This window comes from Rana temporaria, chromosome 2 (assembly GCF_905171775.1).
Source record: "Rana temporaria chromosome 2, aRanTem1.1, whole genome shotgun sequence".
Lineage (NCBI taxonomy): Eukaryota > Metazoa > Chordata > Amphibia > Anura > Ranidae > Rana > Rana temporaria.
In genome coordinates, this window is record NC_053490.1 from 264,335,789 (window position 1) to 264,360,443 (window position 24,655).

The 24,655-nt window shown below is 44.2% G+C and overlaps 1 protein-coding gene across 1 annotated transcript in view; it reads left to right on the forward strand.

Moving 5' to 3' along the window:
- The window catches only part of LOC120926737 (multidrug and toxin extrusion protein 1-like), a 144,897-nt gene that overhangs the window by 40,488 nt on the left and 79,754 nt on the right, over positions 1-24,655 (forward strand). Inside the window, exons 5-7 of the mRNA XM_040336901.1 lie at positions 6,911-6,953; positions 16,370-16,414; positions 19,616-19,713. Of these exons, the coding sequence (XP_040192835.1) occupies positions 6,911-6,953; positions 16,370-16,414; positions 19,616-19,713 (186 nt within the window). The remainder of the gene's footprint in view (positions 1-6,910; positions 6,954-16,369; positions 16,415-19,615; positions 19,714-24,655) is intronic.

The following is a 24,655-nucleotide window of genomic DNA, read 5'->3' on the forward strand; positions in this document are numbered from 1 at the left end:
GACCTGGTGTGGGGTGGACGCGAGCGAGCGGTCTGCTAGTTTCCTCGCCAGTAGCGCCTGTGCCTTGTTTCCCTTGTCATAGTATACCTGGCGGAGGCGTACTAGAGCTTTCTCGACTCGACCCATCGCCAGGTCCCGGAGTGTTGACCGTACCAGGGCGATACGTTTGAGTAGCGTCAGGGAGGGGGAAGACTGTAAGCGAATCTCTAGGGCCCGGAGCTGCGCTTCCGCCTGTTTTCTAGCCGACTCGGCATTCCTCTTAAGGGCTGAGGAGATGGCCATGCACCGTCCCCTAATTACCGCCTTGTGGGCGGCCCACAGTGTGGTAGTGGAGACGTCCTGTGTGTCATTTTCGCTGAAGTAAAGTTGCAGGGTGGAGTCTATTTCCGTTTTGGAGGGGGTGTGTTTCAGGAGAAAGTCATTCAGGCGCCAGTTATAGGGCCTGCGGGTGGGAGTGTTGAGGTCAAGGGTCAGGGTAATGGGGGCATGGTCGGACCAGGAGATGGGCAGGATCTGTGCGGAGTCAGTAACGCGTAATGTAGTATTGTTGACTAAGAAGTAATCTATACGTGAGTGCGTATGGTGGGGGGATGAATAGAAGGTGAACTGGCGATCCCCTGGGTGAAGCGCCCTCCATGCATCGAATAGAGCATGTTTCCTCGTCAGCTGACGGAAGAGTTTAGAGTCCCGTAGGGCTTTCGTTTGAGAGGCTCGGGGGTTCACCACCAGGCGGTCCCAGGTCGCCGAATGGGGCAAGTTAAAGTCCCCCCCACTACCAGTACGTTGTGGGGGGATCTAGCCAGGCGGGTAAGAACCCGGCTTAGAAATCTGTGCTGATGTGCGTTGGGGGCATACAAGGTGCATAAAGTTATGTCTCGTGAGTGCCATGTCCCCCTCAGAATGATGAAGTGGCCCAGGGGGTCGATGTAGGAGTCTGTGCAAGTGAAGGGAGTGCCCCGTTTGATCAGGATTGCGACCCCTGCCCGTTTGCATGGACTAAAGGCCTGGTATATTAAGGGGAAATACCGGGATGCAAAGGCAAAGGAATCGCCCTTGGAAAAGTGCGACTCCTGTACCATTATAATCTCCGCCCCTGTTTGCCTGAATTCCCTAAGTGCTAGGTGTCGTTTTCTGTTAGAGTTAAGCCCGTGTACGTTTAAGGATAGCAACTTAGCCATACTGTGGGTGGAGAGATCGCGGTTTGTACTTAGCTGGAGTTGGTCGAGCTGCATCTGGTTCTGGGAGGGCGAGTGGGGAGACCGCCGAGGCGACAGCTACCAAGGCGTGCTGTCGGGTGCTGCCTGCACGGGAGAGGAGAGAGAGGTGTCTGAAAAGAAAGAAAAGAGTGAGAGCAAAAACAAAACATAACACATCAACAATCAACAATGGGGGCCCGAATGGCCCGAGGGCCCTCAGGTCCCAACAGTTCCTTAAGGACCTCCCGACCAAAAAGTCCAAAAACATAGGTCGTGGGGGCAGGGGGGTGGCGTGGAGGAACTCCACTGTGGGGGTAAGGGGAATAGGAACTCTTAGGCTATCAGCCATGGGGGGGTCCGTGATCAATAGGACAGCCTCTTCGACGTCTCGTCCCAGACAGGCCCGATGTGTGGCGTAGGGGTAAGGCTAGGGCAACCGGGGGTGGATGACGGGGTAAGAGCAAAAAAAGGAAAAAAAAAAAAAAGAAAAAAAAAAGGGAAAATACAAAAACAGCAACAGAACCGGAGAGTCTCCCGCAGTGCTCGAGGCGAATTTCGTGGCCGGGGCGACCATCTTAGGTGTGCTTGTGCCTGGGGGAGTTGCGGGCATGGTCCCGGCCCCTGGGGCGTTTAGGCGGCGGGACTCTCTGCCAGACTACTGGTGGAGGGGGCGGCGTGGCCACGAGGTCCCAATCCGGCAGCCGGGGAACGGGAATGTCCAGAGTTCTGCAGAAGTCGTCCAGGTCCTCTGGGTAGCGTAGAGTGGCTGAGGTCCCCTGATGGTTGGCGGACAGGCTAAAGGGGAAACCCCATCGATACACAATGTCCTTGTCTTGCAAGGTGCGGAGCAGGGGTTGTAGTAGGCGTCGTTTCTGCAGCGTGATCCAAGAGAGATCCGGGTAGAGCTGTAGAGGGTTGTTGTCAAAGAGGAGGTTGCGCATGGGACGGGCTTTGCGCATTATGTTTTCCTTCAGCGGGTAGGAGTTTATGCGGCATATGACGTCTCGTGGTTTGGAGGCTGGGCCCTTTGGTTTAAGGGCTCGGTGGGCTCTGTCCATCTCAATGGTCTTGTCTGTTGGTTCCCCCAGTATTTCGTTAAATAAATTCTGAAGGGTGAGCTGCAGGTCTTCTGCCCCGTCTGCCTCAGGGAGGCCGCGTATGCGGATGTTGTTGCGGCGCCCCCTGTTGTCCAGGTCTTCAACATGCCGCTGCATGTCCCTTAACATGAGACGGTGGTCTGACGCCTGAGTCTGGGTGCGATGTACCGCTAGTTTAGTCTCTTGAATCTCCTCCTCTGCCATTTCCATTCTGTCAGTTAAATGTTTGAGGCCCGTTTGGAGGACTTGAATTTCAGCGCGGCATGTCGCCTTAACGTCCTCCACAAGCTGCTTGAAATCATCTTTTGTGGGAATGGCTTGCAAATAGGACTGCCATGGTGGGGGGGGTGGTAGGGGGGTCCCCTGGCATCATAGGTGGGCTGTAGTGGGTCAGTGGGGGATGGGTAGCGAGCGGGAGCTGGTTCCCTGTGCTGTCTAGCCTCGCGGGGGGGTTGCTGGGGTAATTCCCATGAGTTGGACCAGGCCTCAGCCTGATCCCCAGGTGGAGTGTGGGCCCTCCCGTGCCAGGGAGCACTGGTGCTGGCCATGGAGGCATATGTGGGGGGAGAGATCCCCAGCTGATCCCCAGGCTCCAGGTGGGTAGTTATTTGGGTCTGTCTCTGAGCTGCGGGGGAGGTGGAACCCGGCCTGGTAGTAGCAGAGGAGCTGCTGCGTTCTGGGAGGCCCATGGAGGCCTGGGAGCATGCGGCGGCCTGCAGGGCCGGAAAATCCTCCTCAAACGTAAGGGATGGGGAGAGCTGTGAAGCGCCGTGCTGTTCAGGGTCCGGGGCCGTTCGTAGCAGGCGGGGGAAGGCCCCCGTGCATGCGGTGTCCTGCTCCAGAGAGGCAGTGAGGGCTGGGGCCTGTGACTCGTGGTCCGCTGCGGAGGGGTGGGGGTGCTGAGATTCACTCACCCACGGCTGTGAGCCATCCTGGCTCAGGGATGGAGCGGTGGTCTGCCCTCGTGTCGGGGATGGCTCCGGATGGTGAGGCAGGAGGGAGCGAGGTGGAGAGACCTCCGTTCTGCTGGTGGCCGCGTCCGGCGCCATTTTGTCTCCTCCGCCCGGCGGCATGTCGGGCGGTTTAAAATAGTCCTTGAGGGTCGTAGCGGAGCCTGGCGGGGGTTGGGATGATCCCCTTGTCTTGCTGGATCTGGTGGTCCGCGAACCGCCCATGGATGGCGGCGATTACCCCCGGTTTTTTGCCTGTAAGCTGCGGGCTGGAGAGGAGCTCTCAGGGGATGCTTCCTTCCAGGCTGGCTTCCGGTCACGCCCCCCCAATATTGAATTTTTTTCTAAATTGTCGCTCTATTTTTGTTTATTGCACAAAAAAATAAAACTGCAGAGGTGATCAAATACCACCAAAAGAAAGCTCTATTTGTGGGGAAAAAAGGACGTCAATTTTGTTTGGGAGCCACGTCGCACGACCACGCATTTGTCAGTTAAAGCGACGCAGTGCCGAATCGCAAAAAGTGGCCCAGTCATTTAGCAACAAAATGGTTCGGGGCTTAAAGCAGGGTTCTGGAATCAATTGATGGGGAAATATTGCCTATTCCACTCCACATTACAGTGATTAGGCTACTGTATATAGCCTGTAAACATATTGCTAGACCATTGTTATCCACCCACACTCCCACAATCAAACAGGGGTTTGACCAGGTCAATTCGTTGTTGGTACGTAAAAAGCTGACATACCAACACAGCCGGGCACACCGCAAGTTTTACTCAATATAGCAAGCCTGGCTTTAAAAAACACCAAGGGCCAGATCCACAAAGAAGTTACGCTGGCATATCTATTGATACGGCCCGTAACTTCTAGTTTTCTCCGGCGTATCTTTGTTTTGTATCCGTCGGATCTAAGGTGCATATTTACGCTGGCCGCTAGGTGGCGTTTCTGTCGATTTCCGTGTCGAGTATGCTAATTAGCTAGATACGGCGATCCACGAACGTTCGTCTGGCCGGCGCATTTTTTTTTACGTTGTTTCCGTAAGGCTTTTTTCGGCGTATAGTTACCCCTGCTATATGAGGCGTATCCTATGTTAAGTATGGACGTCGTTCCCGCGTTGAATTTTAAAATTTTTACGTCGTTTGCGTAAGTCGTTCGCGAATAGGGCTTTGGGTAGAATGACGTTCACGTCGTAAACATTGGCTTGTTACGGGTTAATTTCGAGCATGCGCACTGGGATACCCCCACAGACGGTGCATGCGCCCTTAAAAAAATACGTCATTTACGTCGGGTCAAGTAAAATTAACATAAAACACGCCCACATCTTTAACATTTGAATTCCGCGCCCTTACATCGGCAGATTTACGCTACGCCGCCATAACTTTAGAGGCAAGTGCTTTGTGAATACAGAACTTGCCTCTCCAAGTTGCGGCGGTGTAGCGTTACTACGATACGCTACGCCGGACTAAAATTACGATCCGCTACGTGGATCTGGCCCCAAGACTTGCTCCTCCTCAGGTGGTACTGAATCGACTGTTACAGCTGTAAGGACTAGATGTATTAAACTATAGTTCAGGTTTTTCTTTTTCTGTGTGGATTACAACACTAGTTGAATAGATGGTCTATGAGTTCTCTCCATTAAACTGTCCCTTCGGTGGGGGATGTTCACCAATTCTTATGTATGCAAAAGCAGGTGATAGGACTTTTGCTAGTCTAGGGCTGGTAAATTATTGTTCTGGTATACTTCTTGTTTTCTTTATTTTTAATTGTTCGTTTTTTTTGTGATCCTGCCTGATTGTTATAATGCCACCAAACAGAAACTTATGCAATCTATGACTTCTTACACTTACATTGATTATCTCTATTGCATATTTTTAATATTTTTTACAATGTGCAAATATATCTCTACTGTAAGATGATATCATTATGTATACTTTTCGTGGCCTAATAAAACTCTTTTCTGATAAAAAAAAAATCTAAAATGGACGTCAAGCCTTAAAATTGTACACAACCATGAAACAGCAACAAACTTTGCTACCCAAATTTGTCCATAGGCGTCTCTTTAAAGCCTTTAGCTTTCATATGTTTTAGGTTGCAGAGTAGAGTGATAGAAATGAGCATATCAATCTGGCATGCTTTTGAGTGATTTATTAAGAGTAAATGTCTAAAAATGTCAACTAGCCCCATGACACTAGGCTTGTTGTAATGTTTCCTATAAATGAAAACATTGAATTGACCTGTTATAACATGAAAATGTTCTAGTACTTACAGTACCTTAGAAAAGTATTCATACCCCTTGACATTTTCCAAATTTTGTCATGTTACAACCAAAAACGTAAATGGATTTTACAATTATGTGCCACTTTCTGTTGGTCTATCACATAAAATTGCAATAAAATACATTTATGTTTTTGGTTGTAGCATGACAAAATGTGGAAAATTTCAAGGGGTATGAATATTTTTTTAGGACACTGTAAGTCAGAGGTGCTCAACTGGCCCTGGCTCCTCTTTTGGGGTATTTCCCTCATGTCGAGTGCCCCCACAGCAAGCAGCTTGCTATGGGGGCACCCAAGCCAAGTCACAGCTCCCTGGGTCCATTTAGACATGTTTCCCTGACCCAGCTCACCCCCTCTCTCCCCTGATTGGCTAACAGACTTTAATTGATAGCCGCGGGAGACAAGGGAGCTGCTTCTGTGTCTCAGCCTACCAGGAGGAGAGTCCTGAATGTCTAAGGCTCCATTCACATCTAGGCAGACGAAATCGCAGCGTTTTGTCCCGCGAATTGCGGCGGCAAATAGCAGCATTTTGTACCGCGTTTTGCGGCGAACAAAACGCCGCGATTTTTCCGCCTAGATGTGCCCCTAGGATGTGCCCCTCTATGGAGATGGTTCCCGAACGCCGAAAGCCGCCTGAAAAAAAGGTCCGGGACCTTTTTTCAGGCGGCAGGCAGCAGGCGTACGGCGTTCGGCGTGGAGATGTGAACCATCTCCATAGAGGGCAATGTGTTTCCAGCCCTCTGGCGGCAGCGGCGTCACACTACAGGCCACAAAACGCCTAGGTGTGAATGGGGACTAAGACACTCGTGGACATTGCTGGAGAGAGATGGGGCTCAAGTAAGTAAATAGGGGGTGCCGGGGAGGCTGCTATACACAAATGCTTTTTATCTTAATGCAATCATTTTGATCCCCTCAGAAGCCTAGCTAATAAACTCCGAGTTACTGATCCTCATGCCCTGACTTGTTGTAAGGATGTGAAAACTGTTGGATGCTCACTCCCATGATTGCAGAACTGAGAACCAACAGTTTTCATGTCCTAGCAATGAGACAGGATGTGGTGGTTACTAACTAGGACTTTATTAGCCACTGAGGGGACCCAAATGGCCTACAGATAAAACAATGAATGATCATTTTACAAAGCTACATAGATTTGTATTATTTACTGGGGCCCCTTGACTGCATAGGCTATTTCTGGAAAAGTTGAACTTAGCCTTTAAGTAGGGTAAGTCAATGTGACATCAGCCAGATAAAAAAAAAACAAAAAAAAACTCATTTGAAAGTTGAGGGTGGTATTTCTATATTCTTAATTACTTCAGCTGTGCTTAGTTTTTGAACTTGAGACTAAACTGTTTGAATATTTGAATATAAACTATTTAATACATCTTTATCCTAACAGGGAGACTGAATTGTGTGTTTTGGTCCTAATTCCGGCCCTTCCTGTAAGTATCAATTGATATAATTTATATTTAAATACTGACATAAGGACAGTTTACAATTACAATACAAAGAAACCCCCCCCCGGGGTGAAAAAACAAAGAAATGTATCCTCCCGGAGATAAAGATGCCAAAAAGTGGGCCGTGCCGCATAAAAAAAGGGGTTTATTGATACAAAAATTTAGCAATCACATAAATCGGACACTTTGACACCCATCACCAACACCCAATATAAAAATTAAAATAATTAGATAACGTTATCTAAATAGACACTGACTACCTACGGGATGCATGCATGCAAATTACTCTGGAAAAAACAGCTGGAATTTGTCCAGCCGACTATCCAGCATATGATTGGATGATCAGCCTATAAGCTGATCAAGTCCAAACCGGACATATATCAGAGTAAAATTGGATAAAGTTAGCTATGCGCTGTGGCTGACCAATGAATGATGTTGTGACCTGAATATCACAGCTCAATAACACACAATTCAGTATGAGAGGGCTATCATGGTATAGCATTCATGAAGGTCAAGGACACTGTGCAGCCAAGTCATATAAGCAGAAAGCAGCATTCATAAAGGTCAAGGACACTGTGCAACCAATTTATATAAGCAAAAAGCAGGTTGGCAAATAGCATTCATGAAGGTCAAGGACACTGTGCAGCCAAGTCATATGAGCAGAAAGCAGGTTAGCAAAATAGCAGCATAAAGATCAAGTTCATCAGCATGGTAATTTGATGATCAGCTGAATGCAGTACAGTAACAGTCACAAAGCAATGTGGTTATGTGCAAGGTACCAACATAATCAAAGGAAGGAGACACAGATGAAAACAGGACAATTAAGTCCGCTCACCAAACCAGGTTGTATGTGGATATCATCTGATGTTGCAGTCTTCCTCTCTTCTCATAGAGAATCAAGAGACGGCTTGCTGCCATGTGCAGTGTAATGTAGCCAGGAAAGTTTTCACCCCCGTCCCTGGGGATTTGAAGCTTCCGTTGGTATCTCTTGTGTGGAGGGATCCAGGTACTGCACACAGGTGCTCCCAATCAATGTGTCTCAGAATGTTGGTCTACTGCTAAAAAATGCTTTTCCAGCTGCATTCCTTCGCTCATAACAAGCCATTTCCAGTGCTAGACGCATGCATCCGGTCAGGTAGACAGATTGTAACAGTATGTCGTCACAGGAAGGACTGATTGCCCGACATGTTTCAACCACTCACCGTGGTTTTCATCACGGTGAGTGGTTGAAACATTAATATAGTGAGCATAGGACCTGCTTCCCCCCTTCTTTTCCTGTTTTACAATTACACCTTTCAAAATCTTTCCAAGACTTGGCCCAGATTTTTATATTTCAGCAAGACCTGTGGGCATATTTAAAAAGTAGTGAATGTGACAAACATTTACTGTATTAATACAAGCATTTTTTGGCATTGACAATTGATGCCATGCCTTATATACTGGATATTGACATTAGTCCCTGCCCTCAAGGACAATCAAGGTCCCTATCTCACTTGCTTACAATGTACATACACAAACACATATGCTCGGACTAAGTTAGACATAAGGCAAATTACCCTACCAGCATGTCTTTGGAGTGTAGGAGGAAACCACATGTACCGGGAAGATATACCTGCAATAAATGCTTGATGAATGTCACATTTACTACTTTATAAATACACTCTGATGCATTTTTGATCTGCCCTTTGATGCTTAAAAATCAGGGGCCAGATTCTCAGAAGAGTTACGACGGTGTATCTCAGGAAACACCGTCGTATCTCTGTTTTTGGCCCCGGGTATCTATGCGTATGATTCCTTGAATCATTTTCGCATAGATACGGCGTAGATCCGACAGGTGTAAGTCACTTACACCGTCGGATCTTAGATGTAATTCGACGCTGGCCGCTAGGTGGCGTTTACGTTCAGTTCTCATAGCTACTGTACCTTGATGCACTTAACGTAAACCAAATGTGTCATGGTAGCTGATGATGCATGCACTTGTTGAAAAAATCTATTGTCTGAAACGGGTCATTATTCATAGACTTTTTTTTGTAAATAGAGTCTGCTTGAAGGATCCGCTGAATTCAGCTCAATATTCAACCTTGGGTTAGGCTTTAACCCCCTTAGCGGTAAACCCGAGCGTGACTCTGGGTAGGTTTCCAATGTTAGGATCGGTATCCCCGAGTCACGCTCGGGGTGGACGTGCAGAGTGTGCAGCGGCGCGGCTTACCTTTCGCTGGATCCACAGGCAAGTTACTTACCTTGTCCCTGGATCCAGCGATGCCACCCCGCTGTGTGAGCGAGCGGGTCCTCCTCGCTCGATTCACAGTGTCCCCGTGTGCCGCCGATCTCCGTTCCCTGCGACGTTACGATGCACGGGAGCGGAGAACGGCGCCAAATTCAAAAAAGTAAACAAACACTTTACATACAGTATACTGTAATCTTATAGATTACAGTACTGTATGTAAAAAATACACACCCCCCTTGTCCCTAGTGGTCTGCCCAGTGCCCTGCATGTACTTTTATAAAATAAAAAATGTAATTTCTGCCTAAAAACTGTAGATTGTCCAAAAGTGTCCCTTTATGTCAAAAATGGTTTTAGATCAGCTAGAAAACAGCGATAATAAATTATCACTTGCAGAAATGTGCGATAGCGATTTGTGGGGAAATTCGTCATAAAAAAAAAAATAATGACAGCGACAATTCTGCAACTGAGCAAATTTCAGTGATTTTGAGTTGATTACATTATTGAATAATTTTTATTATAATTATATTATTATTTGTTATAATTATTTATAATTATTTATTATATTATAATTTATAATTTTGTTTTAAAAAAAAAAATCATACCCGGGATGCCTACAAGACTCTTGCTTGGTCAGATTTAAGTAGGTTATTTCTAAAAATTACAGGCCTACAGTATAAAACGCCAAATTTCCTTGCAAAATAATTGTACCGCTTTTGGTACGTAATTCCAGACAGAATCATACCGCCAGGGAGGTTAAAGCAATCTACATGTGTTTTTTTAAATTATAGGTAGTATGAGAAATAGTTAAAATTTCTGTCATCTTTTTATTTTTGCCCACGGTGGCTAGCTAACGTGATTGGAGGTATAAAGGAATAAGGGGGAACTTATACAGAGCAAGTAAGACTGGCTGTGATACACTTTCACAGCTGGCACTACCTTTGGCCACCATTAGAGGGAGACTCCACTCCAATCCAGATGGCTGACCACACAGCCAGATATGAATCTTACATAATGGAAAAATTATTTTTACTGCGCTGTACCTCAAAATTAAATATATAACATTGCTGCAACTTATATGTGAGACACACACACCAAAATAACAGAATAAATAAAAAGCTGCACAAAAAATATAAATAAAATTGTGTATATACATAAAAATTCAGAAATATATATAAGTAGAGGAAACTGTCTCCTGTCCCCTCCACTGAACTTCAATATAAAGTCACACACAACTAAATGTGACCTTATATTCACTAAACACTGAATATGTATGTGATCTAAATTGCGGGCCAATTGCCCCTAAACACTGTAAAGACACTAAAAATGTCCACAACAAAGGAGAAACTCCAAAAAGAAGTAATTCCAAAAAGAAGGGGATCCCCCAAAGATGTAGATTCCTTTAACCAAAGTCCACGGTGACATATGAATAACACCCAGGAAAGAGTGAAAGGGTAAAAGAATCCTCCACCATCAGGCAAAGTGTCCGAAGTGTCCGCCATAATGTCGCAGTACCGATAAAAATCGCTGATCGCCGCCATTTTTAGTAAAAAAAAAATATTAATAAAAATGCCATAAAACTATCCCCTATTTTGTAAACGCTATAACTTTTGCGCAAACCAATCAATAAACGCTTATTGCAATTTTTTTAACTAAAAATATGTAGAAGAATACGTATCGGCCTAAACTGAGGAAAACATTTTTTTTTTATATATTTTTGGGGAATATTTATTACAGCAAAAAGTAAAAAATATTATTTTTTATTCAAAATTTCGCTCTATTTTTGTTTATAGCGCAAAAACTAAAAACCGCAGAGGTGATCAAATACCACCAAAAGAAAGCTCTATTTGTGGGGAAAAAAGGACACCAATTTTGTTTGGGAGCCGCGTATGATCCCTTGATTAAAGGAGATCACACAAGCTTTGTGGCTTATTTCCCAGCCCTGGGTCTCTGCGTCTCTGCGAAGGGATTTTTCACAAATGTTCCGCTCAACGTCCACCACAGCAGATATATGGATGGCCCATGTGGAACAAGAAAACACTTCATTAGTGTAACCCGTAAAAATATTTATTAAAAAGTTTAAAATTGCACTTACAATTAATTAATTATTAATTCAGTAGGTGTATAAAGGCGATACAATTCGTAAAAACGAGCCGGCCGGCTCTCAATCACAGCCCGTAGCTTCGGGGACTGGCACTGTACCCAATGACGTCAGCACGCCGCTAACCCTTCGCCTTAATGGACGTCTTCCAGGGGTGTACTGACTCACCGCCTTAAATATCCCACAATGCAACAGGAAATGCCCAGCTCTGACTTCCTGGTTGTCCCAGCTAGAGAATCGCCATCTTGAGTACTGGCAGCTACCCTAGGTGCATGGCTTAGAGAGAAGGTGATAAGCCAATACTCTCTCATTCCCATCAATAATTCAGCCTTATTCCATGCCAATAAATAATGAGAATTTAAAATTTAAAATTAGAACAATATTAAGCTAAAAAAGTGCATTATCCTACATAGAAAGCGCATCTATCCATGCAATGCGCCATAAGTATGTACGTAAAATTAACATCAAACGTCATTTTGCTACAAGTCCAACAATTTCAACATTCAGGATTAGCCAATGCCTTAACGTTTAACCCTTCTGGTGTCCTGGCTCCATCATTGAAAGTTTTCAGAGATGTGATGCTGAGGGATTTAGAGTCCATCAGAAGTATCAATCCCAAAATGGACAAACAACTGGAAGAAGGTCTTGATTCACTTTGTAAAAACAAAGATTTGATTGTCCGCCCAGTGGATAAGGGGGGAGGGATAGTAATTCTTGATCGAAAAGACTATCTCCAACAAGTGTATGACGTAGTGAATGACAGAGATACATACATCCCCCTGGATAATAACCCTGTCATGAAATCCTTGGTGGAAAAGGGGGTTAAATCATGCATACTTAATGAAAAAGAGAGTCTGTTTCTGATACCCAAGGCACCTAGGGTGCCAGTACTTTACTGCCTACCCAAAATACATAAAAGTCTAACTTGCCCCCCGGGATGACCCATTATCAGCGAGATTGACTCCATCAATGGGCAAGTACATAGACCATTTGCTTCAACCGCTGGTGCAGAAAATACCATCATATTTGAAGGACACCAGTCATCAATCTTTTGTCAGATATCAAACCTGGTGAGCATACAATGATGGTGACTGCAGATGTCACCTCATTGTACACAATTATACCCCACAGTTTGGGTATTGCAGCAGTTGCATATTTAAATGCTCTTTCCGACTTACCCCAAAAAAAAAAACTGTGGTTTATCATGGATCTGCTGGAATATGCAGCAAACCACAACTATTTCTGGCTTGATAACCAATATTACCGCCAGCAACGCGGAGTTGCAATGGGGGCTAAGTACGCCCCCAGTCTGGTCAATCTATTCATGGCCAAATGGGAGGAGGACGTCATCTATAAGGACCAAAACCCGAATTTGATATTTTGGAATAGGCATATAGATGACGTCCTCCTCCTGTGCGATGGAACCAGTTCACAACTAGATGAGTTCTTCTGTACCATTAACAACAATGATCTGGGCATTAGGCCATAGGGGGGAGCGGAGAAAAGACAGGGCGGTCCCTGCACAGTGTGCGGGGACCGCCCTGTCATCCGCCGGCTCAGCGGGGATCAACGGAGCGATCCCCGCTGAGCAAGCAAAGGTTCACGGGGCGGATCATTACTGATCCACCCAGTGTGAAAGAGGCCTTAGGCTATAAGTTTTCATGTTAATAATAGTCAATATAGAGCACGTACACTAAGCATATAGTTAAGTTGGTTTAATCACAGCATTTTTTCTTCTTCATAACATATAATAAATGTAATTTTTTTATTTTTTCTATTATATTGTTTATAACACTATTCCAATTTCTCATTGATCGTGGAATTGAGTTTAGAATTAAACATAGGGTTGACCACACACTAGACATACACTATAAATCATGCAGTGGCTCTCAGAGAGTTAATCCTACAAGTTGCGCAGGTCCGTGTAATTTCATTAGTAACCTCTAGATGGTGATGGCGCATTGCGCGGATAGATGCGCTTTCTATGTAGGATAATGCACTTTTTTCTTTTTTAGCTTAACCACTTCAGCCCCGAACCATATTGCTGGTCAAATAATAGGCCACTTTTTGTGATTCGGCACTGCGTCGCTTTTTATTGACAATTGCGCGGTCGTGCGACGCGGCTCTCAAACAAAATTGGTGTCCTTTTTTCCCCACAAATAGAGCTTTCTTTTGGTGGTATTTGATCACCTCTGCGGTTTTTAGTTTTTGCGCTATAAACAAAAATAGAGCGAAATTTTGAAAAAAAAATAATATTTTTTACTTTTTGCTGTAATAAATATTCCCCAAAAATATATATAAAAAAATTTTTTTCCTCAGTTTAGGCCGATACGTATTCTTCTACATATTTTTCGTTAAAAAAATTGCAATAAGCGTTTATTGATTGGTTTGCGCAAAAGTTATAGCGTTTACAAAATAGGGGATAGTTTTATGGCATTTTTATTAATATTTTTTTTTTACTAAAAATGGCGGCGATCAGCGATTTTTATCGGTACTGCGACATTATGGCGGACACTTCGGACACTTTGCCTGATGGTGGAGGATTCTTTTACCCTTTCACTCTTTCCTGGGTGTTATTCATATGTCACCGTGGACTTTGGTTAAAGGAATCTACATCTTTGGGGGATCCCCTTCTTTTTGGAATTACTTCTTTTTGGAGTTTCTCCTTTGTTGTGGACATTTTTAGTGTCTTTACAGTGTTTAGGGGCAATTGGCCCGCAATTTTCATCACATACATATTCAATGATTGTTTAGAGAACATAAGGTCACATTTAGTTGTGTGTGATTTTATATTGAAGTTCAGTGGAGGGGACAGGAGACAGTTTCCTTTACTTATATATATATATATATATTTCAGAATTTTATTTAAATTTTTTGCGCAGCTTTTTATGAATCTTACATACAATCTGGTGCACTCCAATGGTTGGGGAGCAGTCTAGCATTTAGCACACACTATCCTACAAGCTAGAACCCTGGTGTTAATTACTCTTCCCACTATCCACACACCAGACCCACAAAAAACTATAGCCTGCCTTCACCCAAGAGTTTGTCCGCAGACTGGTCTGCTGGCCCACAACACACACACCTCTGTCTGGCAGATCTGCTAGTTTACAATCTGCATGCACTCTGCCAAAACACAGTGCAATTCATAGGTGTGCACAGCCTATTGCAAACACACATTTGTGTTTGTATATATAGCAGTAGGACAATGGACAGTGTCAGTAGAACAGTGGACGATATCAGTAGGGCAGAGATTGGTGTCAGCAGTTTATTTGTATTATTATTATTTTTTTTACTATTTTTTAAAATAATTTTTTTTACAAACGTTTAGGAGCCCCATTGGGGGGCTTTAGTGACATATTAGGGGGCTAAACAGACCCCTGATGGCACACTCCTGAGACAGAGAAAGAGAGTGAGGACAGAGATGCCCTCATCCCTTTCTCTGCAGACAGGCAGCAGGGGGAATCTGCGCAGCACAGGATGATTAGGGTGTGCCCAGGCACACCTGGCACACCCTGTGCACACACCTATGGTGCAATTACATACAGATCGGTATGTAACTTAGACCAAGCACAAAAATGCAACAATCTCTCCAGAGATATGAGCCCTAGCTTAGTACACAGAAGTCACTTATTAATTATATAATTTTATATCCCAACAGTGGGCAGTGCATAAAATATATACAAAGGAAAAGGAGTTACCAAAAAAAACTTTACTGAAAGTTTATTCTTTGACAGAAGCATGTCGGAAACCATGTGGGGACTCCCCAGTTTTGAATTGGCACCGTTCACATCTCAGTTTTGAGAGTTGGATAACCCCAGAACGGCACTGATCGATGGGTCACGGATATGATTTCTGACACCAGTACCAATCACTGCCTGCCTACCACAATCCGACTCCATATAATGGTTTTGTGTGTTTCTCTAAGATTCTACACATGCTACACGTATACAGATTTACATGTACTTGTAGCCCACTGAGTGTACGATCAGAAGGCATTATTCTCATCTCTCTGTCACTAATATTTTAGCTTTTATGAGAGATAAAATAGACTCCTTAGATCTAGTGATACCAATCAAAGCTTGCCTTGTGAATGCCCCCCTGTGGATCCTTGTAGCCAACATGACTAGGACTCTTCTTTGAGGCTTCAGAAAGGTGGCAATCTTTGTTAACTCAAATGGGAGATTTTTATTGACATCTAGATGTTGGCTCTTTCCTAGAAGCTGGCCCCCTCCTTTTCAAATGCTAATAGAGGGACATATGTGTATGACTGATTACTGTGAATACAATATCTTTAATAACCCAGAATTAAACTCTATGTACAATTGCACTACTTCTACAGATTACCTCACATCTCAGCTATTGGCAAAACTATCCTACTCTTACATTTATGTTACATCTCCATTCACGTTACACTGTGAGCGACATTGTTCCTTAGCTCCTGTCCTTGTGAGGTCTGTACAGTGAATTGGAGCTTTGATAGTTACTGGGATTAGAAGGCACAGGTAACAATAAAAAAATTCCCGGAAATTCTAACCCTTTCTCTCTCTCCTAAAAATGTTTTTATTGTCATTGATTTCTCACAGTGCCCACCAATGCCACAGAGTACCCCCTCCGCTCTCCCTAGCTGACTGCAGAGCCTTCGGCTCACTATAGTGTCCCCATGCCTCCTCAGTGCCTTCTAGTATGCCACATTTCACCTGTAAAATCCCACAGCCTCCTGGAGAGAACCCATGTCCCCTCTACGTATCCTATCCCCCACAGTTGCCCCCAGCTACCCCCCAGAATCATCACCCCCTACAAGACCACTGAGTCTGCTGCAGAGTCCCCTAACCCCTTCTAGAACCTCCATTCACCCATAGTCATATCCAGAGCCTTCCAGTTTTTCAATACATATTTTGCATCCACGTATTTTATTTACTGATGGGGAATGGAAGATTTTGGAAGAATTGGGTCCTAGCCTCAATAAAGTTGAGAAGCACTGGTCTTGACTATACCTTTCATAAGAAAACTGTATGTTTAGGCAATTTGTAATTTTAAATAACAACACTTACCTATTGTTTTTTGTTAATGCAGGCATTCTTCTTTGTACAACTTGAGCTACATTTCTTGCAAAACCAGGTACCTCTTGCTTCAAATGTTGTATACAGTAGCTTTATTTTTTCCTGATGCCACCAAGTACAGCTTGCATCTTAACCAAGCACAAAAAATAACTCCACTGCAATTCATAAGGAATTTACTTTACTAAGGTCAGGACTGCAAATTTATTTTAACTTTTTTTGGGGTCATGTAAATATGAACTATTATAATAAAGATGCTAGAACCTCCAAAAGAAAAAAAAAACACATTAGCAGCACTAAAATGAAATACAGTTCAATAATGTCATTGGGTATAAAATATCCTTAGAATCAAAACCAGGAAAGGTGAATGATAACTAAAATGACAAATCATCCAGGAAACCAAGGTTGTATATGTCACCACACCTCGTGCAGTACCGCTCTCTCAGGATAGTGCAGATTCCGCAACTCATCAACGATGATACCAAAGGAAAGGAATGATCCCATAGCATAATTCCATTTAAAATATTTATTTTTATAAAAAAAAACTACATATCGCACTTACAAACTGAATAAAAAGCAATAGCATGTAACAGATAAATGTCTGTTAGCATGTGTAACTCTTACCACTCCTCTGGTTTGAAAGATAGCGGTGATACCCGGGTCGAGTTCCACGCTTGATAGACGAGCAATGTAGCCGTGTAGATATACAGTGTAGACACGCACTTACGCGCTTTGTCATCAACTTCGAGGGTGTCTAAGGGAGATGTGCTGCACGAGTTGTGTTGACAGGAGGGTCATTATACAACCTTGGTTTCCTGGATGATTTGCCATATTATTCACCTTTCCTAGTTTTGATTCTAAGGACATTGTGGCTGTCACAAAGATTTTATAACCAAGGACATTATTGAACTGTATTTAATTTTAGCGCTGCTAATGCAGGTATTTCCCTTGGAGGGTCTAGCATCTTTATTATAGATGAGCTATGAGTAAACACTGAAGTTAGTGTGAAACGCGTCAGCTGTCCTAGGTTACGTTGCTGTGACTTGTAGTGCCTGTTTCCAGTTTTTTACATTAAAGTTACGTTGGATTGGAGTGCGGCTGTCCTGATCATCTTTTGTTCTTATTTGCTATGTGCATTGCTAGCACCCTCAGTTCCTAAAAAGAAGATTGCACCCAACAAGACCTGCCTGGATCCAAAACAAATACAAGAAAGAGAGTCACCGCTCTAGGTGGGTCTACTATATGGTCACACGTTTAAAACAGGATTCCAAGGGTGCTGGCAGTGCACTGGGCAAGCATGAAAAGTAGATGAAAGATGGATAGCCGCACTCCAAAAGAAACGTGCAGGTGCATCACCAAATCATAAAACAGTAACAGGGGAACAGCCAACGTTTTTTTTGGAGTGCGGCTATCCATCTTTCATCTACTTTTCAAGACCTGCCTGGAGCGGCAATCTCTGTCTCTATCTTTATTATAGAGTTTTTTTTTTAAAGCAGCAGCTAATGGGTCTTTTACAGTTTTTGAGTTATCTATGAGCGCTGAAGGAAAGAGGATACATGTGTTTGTTTATGGTTCACTTTCTTTTACTTAAAGGAGTTGTAAAGGCAGAAGATTTTTTTCTCTTAATGCATTCTATGCTTTCAGGCAGGGGTGCCTAACCTTTTGAAGGCCGAGGGCCACTTAAGTGACCAGTCGCGGGCCACAATGAACGGAGTGGGCAGATGACAGGTATGTGTCCAGTCTGCATATGCAAAGCAGACACAGACACAGCCCAATCTACTCTATGGGCCCTCCGATCCAATCAGATAGAAGGGGGCAGATCCTCTTTTTTTAGCAGATCTGATTGGAGGCAGGCGTAAACGGACAAAAGTCTGTTTACATCTGCCGCTCCATAGAGGTGATTAGAGGGTTGGACCAATCATGTGAAAGGGGCCTAAGGCTGCTTTTACACTGATGGTCTGCAGTCAATTGCGGCGCAATGTACCTGTCGTTTTCCCGCCGGTTAGCTGCACTTTGCCATAGACGTCTATTATATCCTGCAGGTGTGGTGCGCTTTCTGAAAAGCCGATTGCTTCCTCTACCACAGGCTTCATTCACAACACTGATGCTCTTGAATGGCAGGTCGGCAACCTGCAATCTGGGATTGCCAACCAGCTATCCCAGAGCAGGAGGTTGCTGACACATCAGAGGGCTCCGCGGGGCCACTGGTTGGGCACCCCTGCATTAAGATAAAAAGCCTTCTGTGTGCAGCAGCTCCTCTCAGCCCCCCTAACATTTACCTGAGGCCCCTCTCTGTCCAGCGATGTCCACGAGTGTCTCAGTTGTCCTGGATTCTCCTTCTTGAGTGGTTGAGACACAGGAAGCAGGGCCATTGGCTCACACGTCTGTCAATCAAAGCCAGCTACCCAATCAGGGGAGAGAGGGGGCAGGCCGGGTTGGGGCTCCGTGTCTGAATGGACACAGGGAGCTGTGACTCAGCTCGGGTGCCCCATAGCAAGCCGCTTGCTGTGAGGGCTCTGAACAGGAGGGAGGGGCCAGGATCACAGAAGAGGGATCTGAGAAGAGGAGGATTTGGCCTGCGCCGTGCAAATCCACTGCAACAGAGCAGGTAAGTAGAACATGTTTGTTATTTTTATAGGAAAAAAAATGAGAATTTACAATCACTTTAAACATGAACTATTGCTTTAGGTTGTGAGAACATGTTTTACTGTATCTCTTTACCTGCTGTTGTAAAAAGCTGGTTTACAGAGATCAATAGCTGAAGCTGAAACTTAGGCACACAAGTGTCCTCCCAAGAATGTGGAATAGCAAGTTGTAAATTGTGAAAACAACATTGATAGTTACAGTATACTTTAGTGAAACTGTCATGCAAGTCCTCCATCCTTCTGAGCAACTTTGTTTTCCTCAAGTCATTTGATCTTTGGTTCCCAATGCTGTGATCTACTACTAGGCCCAGTTTTGGCCATCTCTTTCTACAGTCACTGTACTGTGCATGTTTGAGTCTGTAATTTGGACTTCCATGGAGAGCCCACCTGCACAGACCCGAAAGAGAGAGGCAGCATAAGACCCAGGGATGGGCAGATGTAGCAAGCAGACTTATCCTTTAATAAGGTGACATCACTGCATTCTTGATAGAAGGATTGATATGTACTACAAAAGTTGTTCTAAACACAGACAAGTTCCCCTGTACGGTATTGTAGTATTGCTTGCACTAGGATTATTTCTAATGTATATGATTCTGTTTTGCTTACTCTTTTTATAGGAGATCATGTGGCCTCAAATCCTAATAAGCTTTTTGGCAAGTATTGTCAGTGCCATTGTGAATTACCTGATGCTTTTTGTTCTAAAGTTTGGAGTCATGTAAGTGCTTTTTGTACTGTTTTCTGCAGTTCATTATAGCTTACAAAAATGTGAGACTTGCATCGCCAGAAAAACATACTGGTTTGTATAGTTATGTAATGAAATATTGCAATACATCATGCTAATTTTTAAAGTTTTTCCCAACAGGAAAAACAAACCAATCAATTGGTCTTTTTAGGTATATAAATAATAAAAAACACATAAATGAGTGTATTATACTTACATAATCATATAAAAAGGAACACAAGGATACCACCTCCAAATTAGGCCTGGTCACACCTACACTGTAATGATTATATAAATCCAAACAGTATAATTACAATATGTAGACCTCTATTGGGCCAATAAACACTTTGACATATTTTGGGGATAATCCACTTCTTCAGGAGGAATTGTGAGGGAGAATTCATTACTAAAAATGCACCCCTGTGTGGGTGTGCCAAACACAGGGGGGACTCCAGGAGCTATAAAAGGTAAGTATGACCTAGCAATCAGTAGGAGTACTAAGATGGATGACATGTACTAGAAAACCATAATTGCATCACTGTATATACAGGATACATTGTGAGGTGAGGGGCTCCCAGGAACAAATGATCAATGTGACGAATATATGAAACTATTGACAACCAGTTAAGTATATCTGTCACTAAGTAACTATACCAGGTAATCCACAATTCTAGTAAAAAATGGCCAAATTAAGGCAGCACAGGAGGATGTGATTTTTGATGGATGTTTGTGCGGACTTTCTTTCACATTGTATGCTTCCTACTATGGAGCTTGACTATATTATATATAAGGAATTCAACTTCATTGCTGCCTTATACTTATAATCTGGCCATGATAATAGAGTTGCATTAATCTGTGTATTTCAAATCTGCCTGGAGTTCAGCTTTAATCTTCAGCTATGTGGTCTCCTCGGCACAACAGCACTAACAGTGGAAAAGGAAGGGTTAATGGGCTTAACCAATTAGGGCTCTGTTGCTTAGCTCAGGGCTGTCTAAACATGCTTATAAGATGACATGGAAAAAAGAGGAAAGAAACTGCGCTAAAAGATACTAAAACAAATAACTGCAAAACCGTGTCACAGTTATTCAGTTGGGAGCTGCGATTTTCATGTAAACAAAAAAATACAAGAGCAAAACTGTGGAAAAAAATTAAATCGCGCTGACCCCATGACCTTTCAATATTAAAATTGAAACAAAAATTACAAATAAAATCACCAATAATAAACTGGTAAATAACCCATGCATAAATCAATAATGTGATGAATCCATAATAATAAAAATAAAATTAAAAATAAATAAAATGAAAGAAAAAATGAAAAACCTTCAAAGTGTTGATAAATCAAAAAATGTTGTCCATAAAATTACCAGTGCATATAAGCTCTAATTAATAAAATGAACACCAGTGCTCTGTGAATAAAGTCCATATAGTTGTGAGATGTCGTGTCCAAAAGCCATCGTGTTGAATCCACCACCAACCTTCAAAGTGTTGATAAATCAAAAAATGTTGTCCATAAAATTACCAGTGCATATAAGCTCTAATTAATAAAATGAACACCAGTGCTCTGTGAATAAAGTCCATATAGTTGTGAGATGTCGTGTCCAAAAGCCATCGTGTTGAATCCACCACCAATCTGCAGAAATTCTTACCAGCTTGCCACGATCCCCCATGACAGAGGATCAATGTATGCCTGTAATCAGTCAGCTCTCTCCAAAAACCAGCAAGCACGAATCTTAAGCAGTGACTCTCGATCAATGAACCGTCAGCAGATCCACACGATATATAAAACATATAAACGATTCGTATAGTGCATTAAATGTGTAAGACATTTATTAAAAACAATTAATATTGCACTTGTCCATGACTAAGCCACGTGTCTAGTGACATTACGCGTGGGGGAGAAGCCTGATTGACGGGTCCTATGTCCGTATGAGGAGACCATCAACCTGAGCGGCTTTTAGGAGTGATATTTGGTGCCCTTTTTTCCTGGGGATTCGTGAGTTTGCAATCGTTATCAGCTGTAGTCTGTTGTAATCCTGGTTCAGCAGCATTGCACCATGAGTCTTTGTTTTTTCTTTCTGTCTTGTATGAGCTGTGCTGCATAGAGGATCTGACATCTGTGCATGTGAAAGCTACCAGAATCACAGAAGGTTAATTCCACAGAGAAATCTCAAGTCTTCACCAGCAATTTGTTTTTTCCTCTCCACAGAGGGTGTGCTTCACTGGGACAATTGAATTGAATTGTTTTTGTTTGTGCTTCACATATATGTGTATTGTCCTATCTGGACTAGTATTACACTCCTTGCTGTACACGGTTTCACTACTTAAGTTAATTTTTAGCGCATATTATTCATATATATTCTTCCCTTTTTTAGGTTTGATTCACCTTTATTATATGCAGCAAATTATTATTTAGTTATTTTTGTGGTGTTCTATATTTTAACTATTTAGTAGCGCTTTAGTACATTTGTTTCCAAGATTTTATATATATATAACAGTGCGGAGCAAATTCATTCATGCAACATAACTTATATATCCCATGAAAAAAATAACATACACCTAATAGATAATTATAAAAGTCTCTCTTAGTCTCTTCACTATATTATGTATGAGAGTGTCCTTCTGTATGACACCACTGTGCATAAAACTTGTGACAAATCAAGCAATCTTCCGTGAACCTCCACCTCTATACAAAGTGGCGGCTCACCTCCTTCATCAGACCCCACTGCAGAGTCTAATATGCCTTATGCTCTCCTCATTTGGATATTTCTGTGTCTCTCTTCCTTTTCCTGGATCCAATTTTGAGTAGTCAGAGTATACTCCTACTTATCCTCCATAAAATGTGCCATGGAATAAAAAGGGGGAGAACAATAGTGCTCTCTGTATACATTTTTATTCACTAGCAGGCCTACTGAGGAAGCCCAATAGGTGGGCGTAACGCATATAGGTGGGAGGAGCCAAGCCTGTGACATCATACCAATGTTGTTCCAGCATCAGCGGTGAGATGATGATTTGTAAAGCGTTTTTTTAAGTCTTTTTTTGTAAGTGTGTTTATCCCCTGGGTTTAAGTGTATAAAAGGTTATACAGAGAGCACTATGGTTCACCCCCCTTTTTTGCAAGTGGCAGTTAACATTATGATTAGGAACTTTATTTGTATTGTTTTTGCTACGTTATTGTCATTTGGTTCAATTGGGGTCACATATTGATTTGTTATTTGAGTAGAAAAGGTTGCGCTGATTGTGTTACACCTATTATATGATTACAAGTAGGGTTGTCCCGATACCACTTTTTTAGAACTGAGTACAAGTACCGATACTTTTTTTCAAGTAGTCGCCGATACCGAATACCGATCCTTTTTTAAAAATGTGTCTCCAAATGCAGCGATGTCCCCCCACAGATGCAGCCATGTATTTCCCCATTTAGCCATTGTCTCCCCCCATCCAGCCATTGTCTCCCCCCATGCAGCCATGTATCCCCCCATCCAGCCATTGTCTCCCCCCATGCAGCAATGTATCCCCCCATCCAGCCATTGTCACCCCCCATCCAGCAATGTATCCCCCCATCCAGCCATTGTCTCCCCCCATGCAGCCATTGTCTCCCCCCATGCAGCCATTGTCACCCCCCATGCAGCCATGGTCACCCCCCATCCAGCCATTGTCTCCCCCCATGCAGCCATTGTCACCCCCCATGCAGCCATTGTCACCCCCCATGCAGCCATTGTCATCCCCCATGCAGCCATTGTCTCCCCCCATCCAGCCATTGTCACCCCCCATGCAGCCATTGTCTCCCCCCATGCAGCCATGTATCCCCCCATGCAGCCATGTATCCCCCCATCCAGCCATTGTCTCCCCCCATCCAGCCATTGTCTCCCCCATCCAGCCATTGTCTCCCCCCCATCCAGCCATTGTCTCCCCCCATCCAGCCATTGTCTCCCCCCATGCAGCCATTGTCTCCCCCCATGCAGCCATTGTCTCCCCCCATCCAGCCATTGTCTCCCCCCATGCAGCAATATATCCCCCCATCCAGCCATTGTCTCCCCCCATCCAGCCATTGTCTCCCCCCATCCAGCCATTGTCTCCCCCCATCCAGCCATTGTCTCCCCCCATCCAGCCATTGTCTCCCCCCATCCAGCCATTGTCACCCCCCATCCAGCCATTGTCACCCCCCATCCAGCCATTGTCACCCCCCATGCAGCCATTGTCACCCCCCATGCAGCCATTGTCTCCCCCCATCCAGCCATTGTCTCCCCCCATGCAGCAATGTATCCCCCCATCCAGCCATTGTCTCCCCCCATCCAGCCATTGTCTCCCCCCCATGCAGCCATGTATCCCCCCATCCAGCCATTGTCACCCCCCATCCAGCAATGTATTCCCCCATCCAGCCATTGTCACCCCCCATCCAGCCATTGTCACCCCCCATCCAGCCATTGTCACCCCCCATCCAGCCATTGTCTCCCCCCATGCAGCCATTGTCTCCCCCCATGCAGCCATTGTCTCCCCCATGCAGCCATTGTCTCCCCCATGCAGCCATTGTCACCCCCCATGCAGCCATTGTCACCCCCCATGCAGCCATTGTCACCCCCCATGCAGCCAGTGTCACCCCCCATGCAGCCATTGTCTCCCCCCATGCAGCCATTGTCTCCCCCCATGCAGCCATTGTCTCCCTCCATGCAGCCATTGTCTCCCCCCATGCAGACATTGTCTCCCCCCATGCAGCCATTGTCACCCCCCATGCAGCCATTGTCACCCCCCATGCAGCCATTGTCACCCCCCATGCAGCCATTGTCACCCCCCATGCAGCCATTGTCACCCCCCATGCAGCCATTGTCACTCCCCATGCAGCCATTGTCACCCCCCATGCAGCCATTGTCTCCCCCCATCTCCCGCTTACCTGCATCCCCGCTGCCGCCGACTGTGTAATACGCCGGGAACATTACAA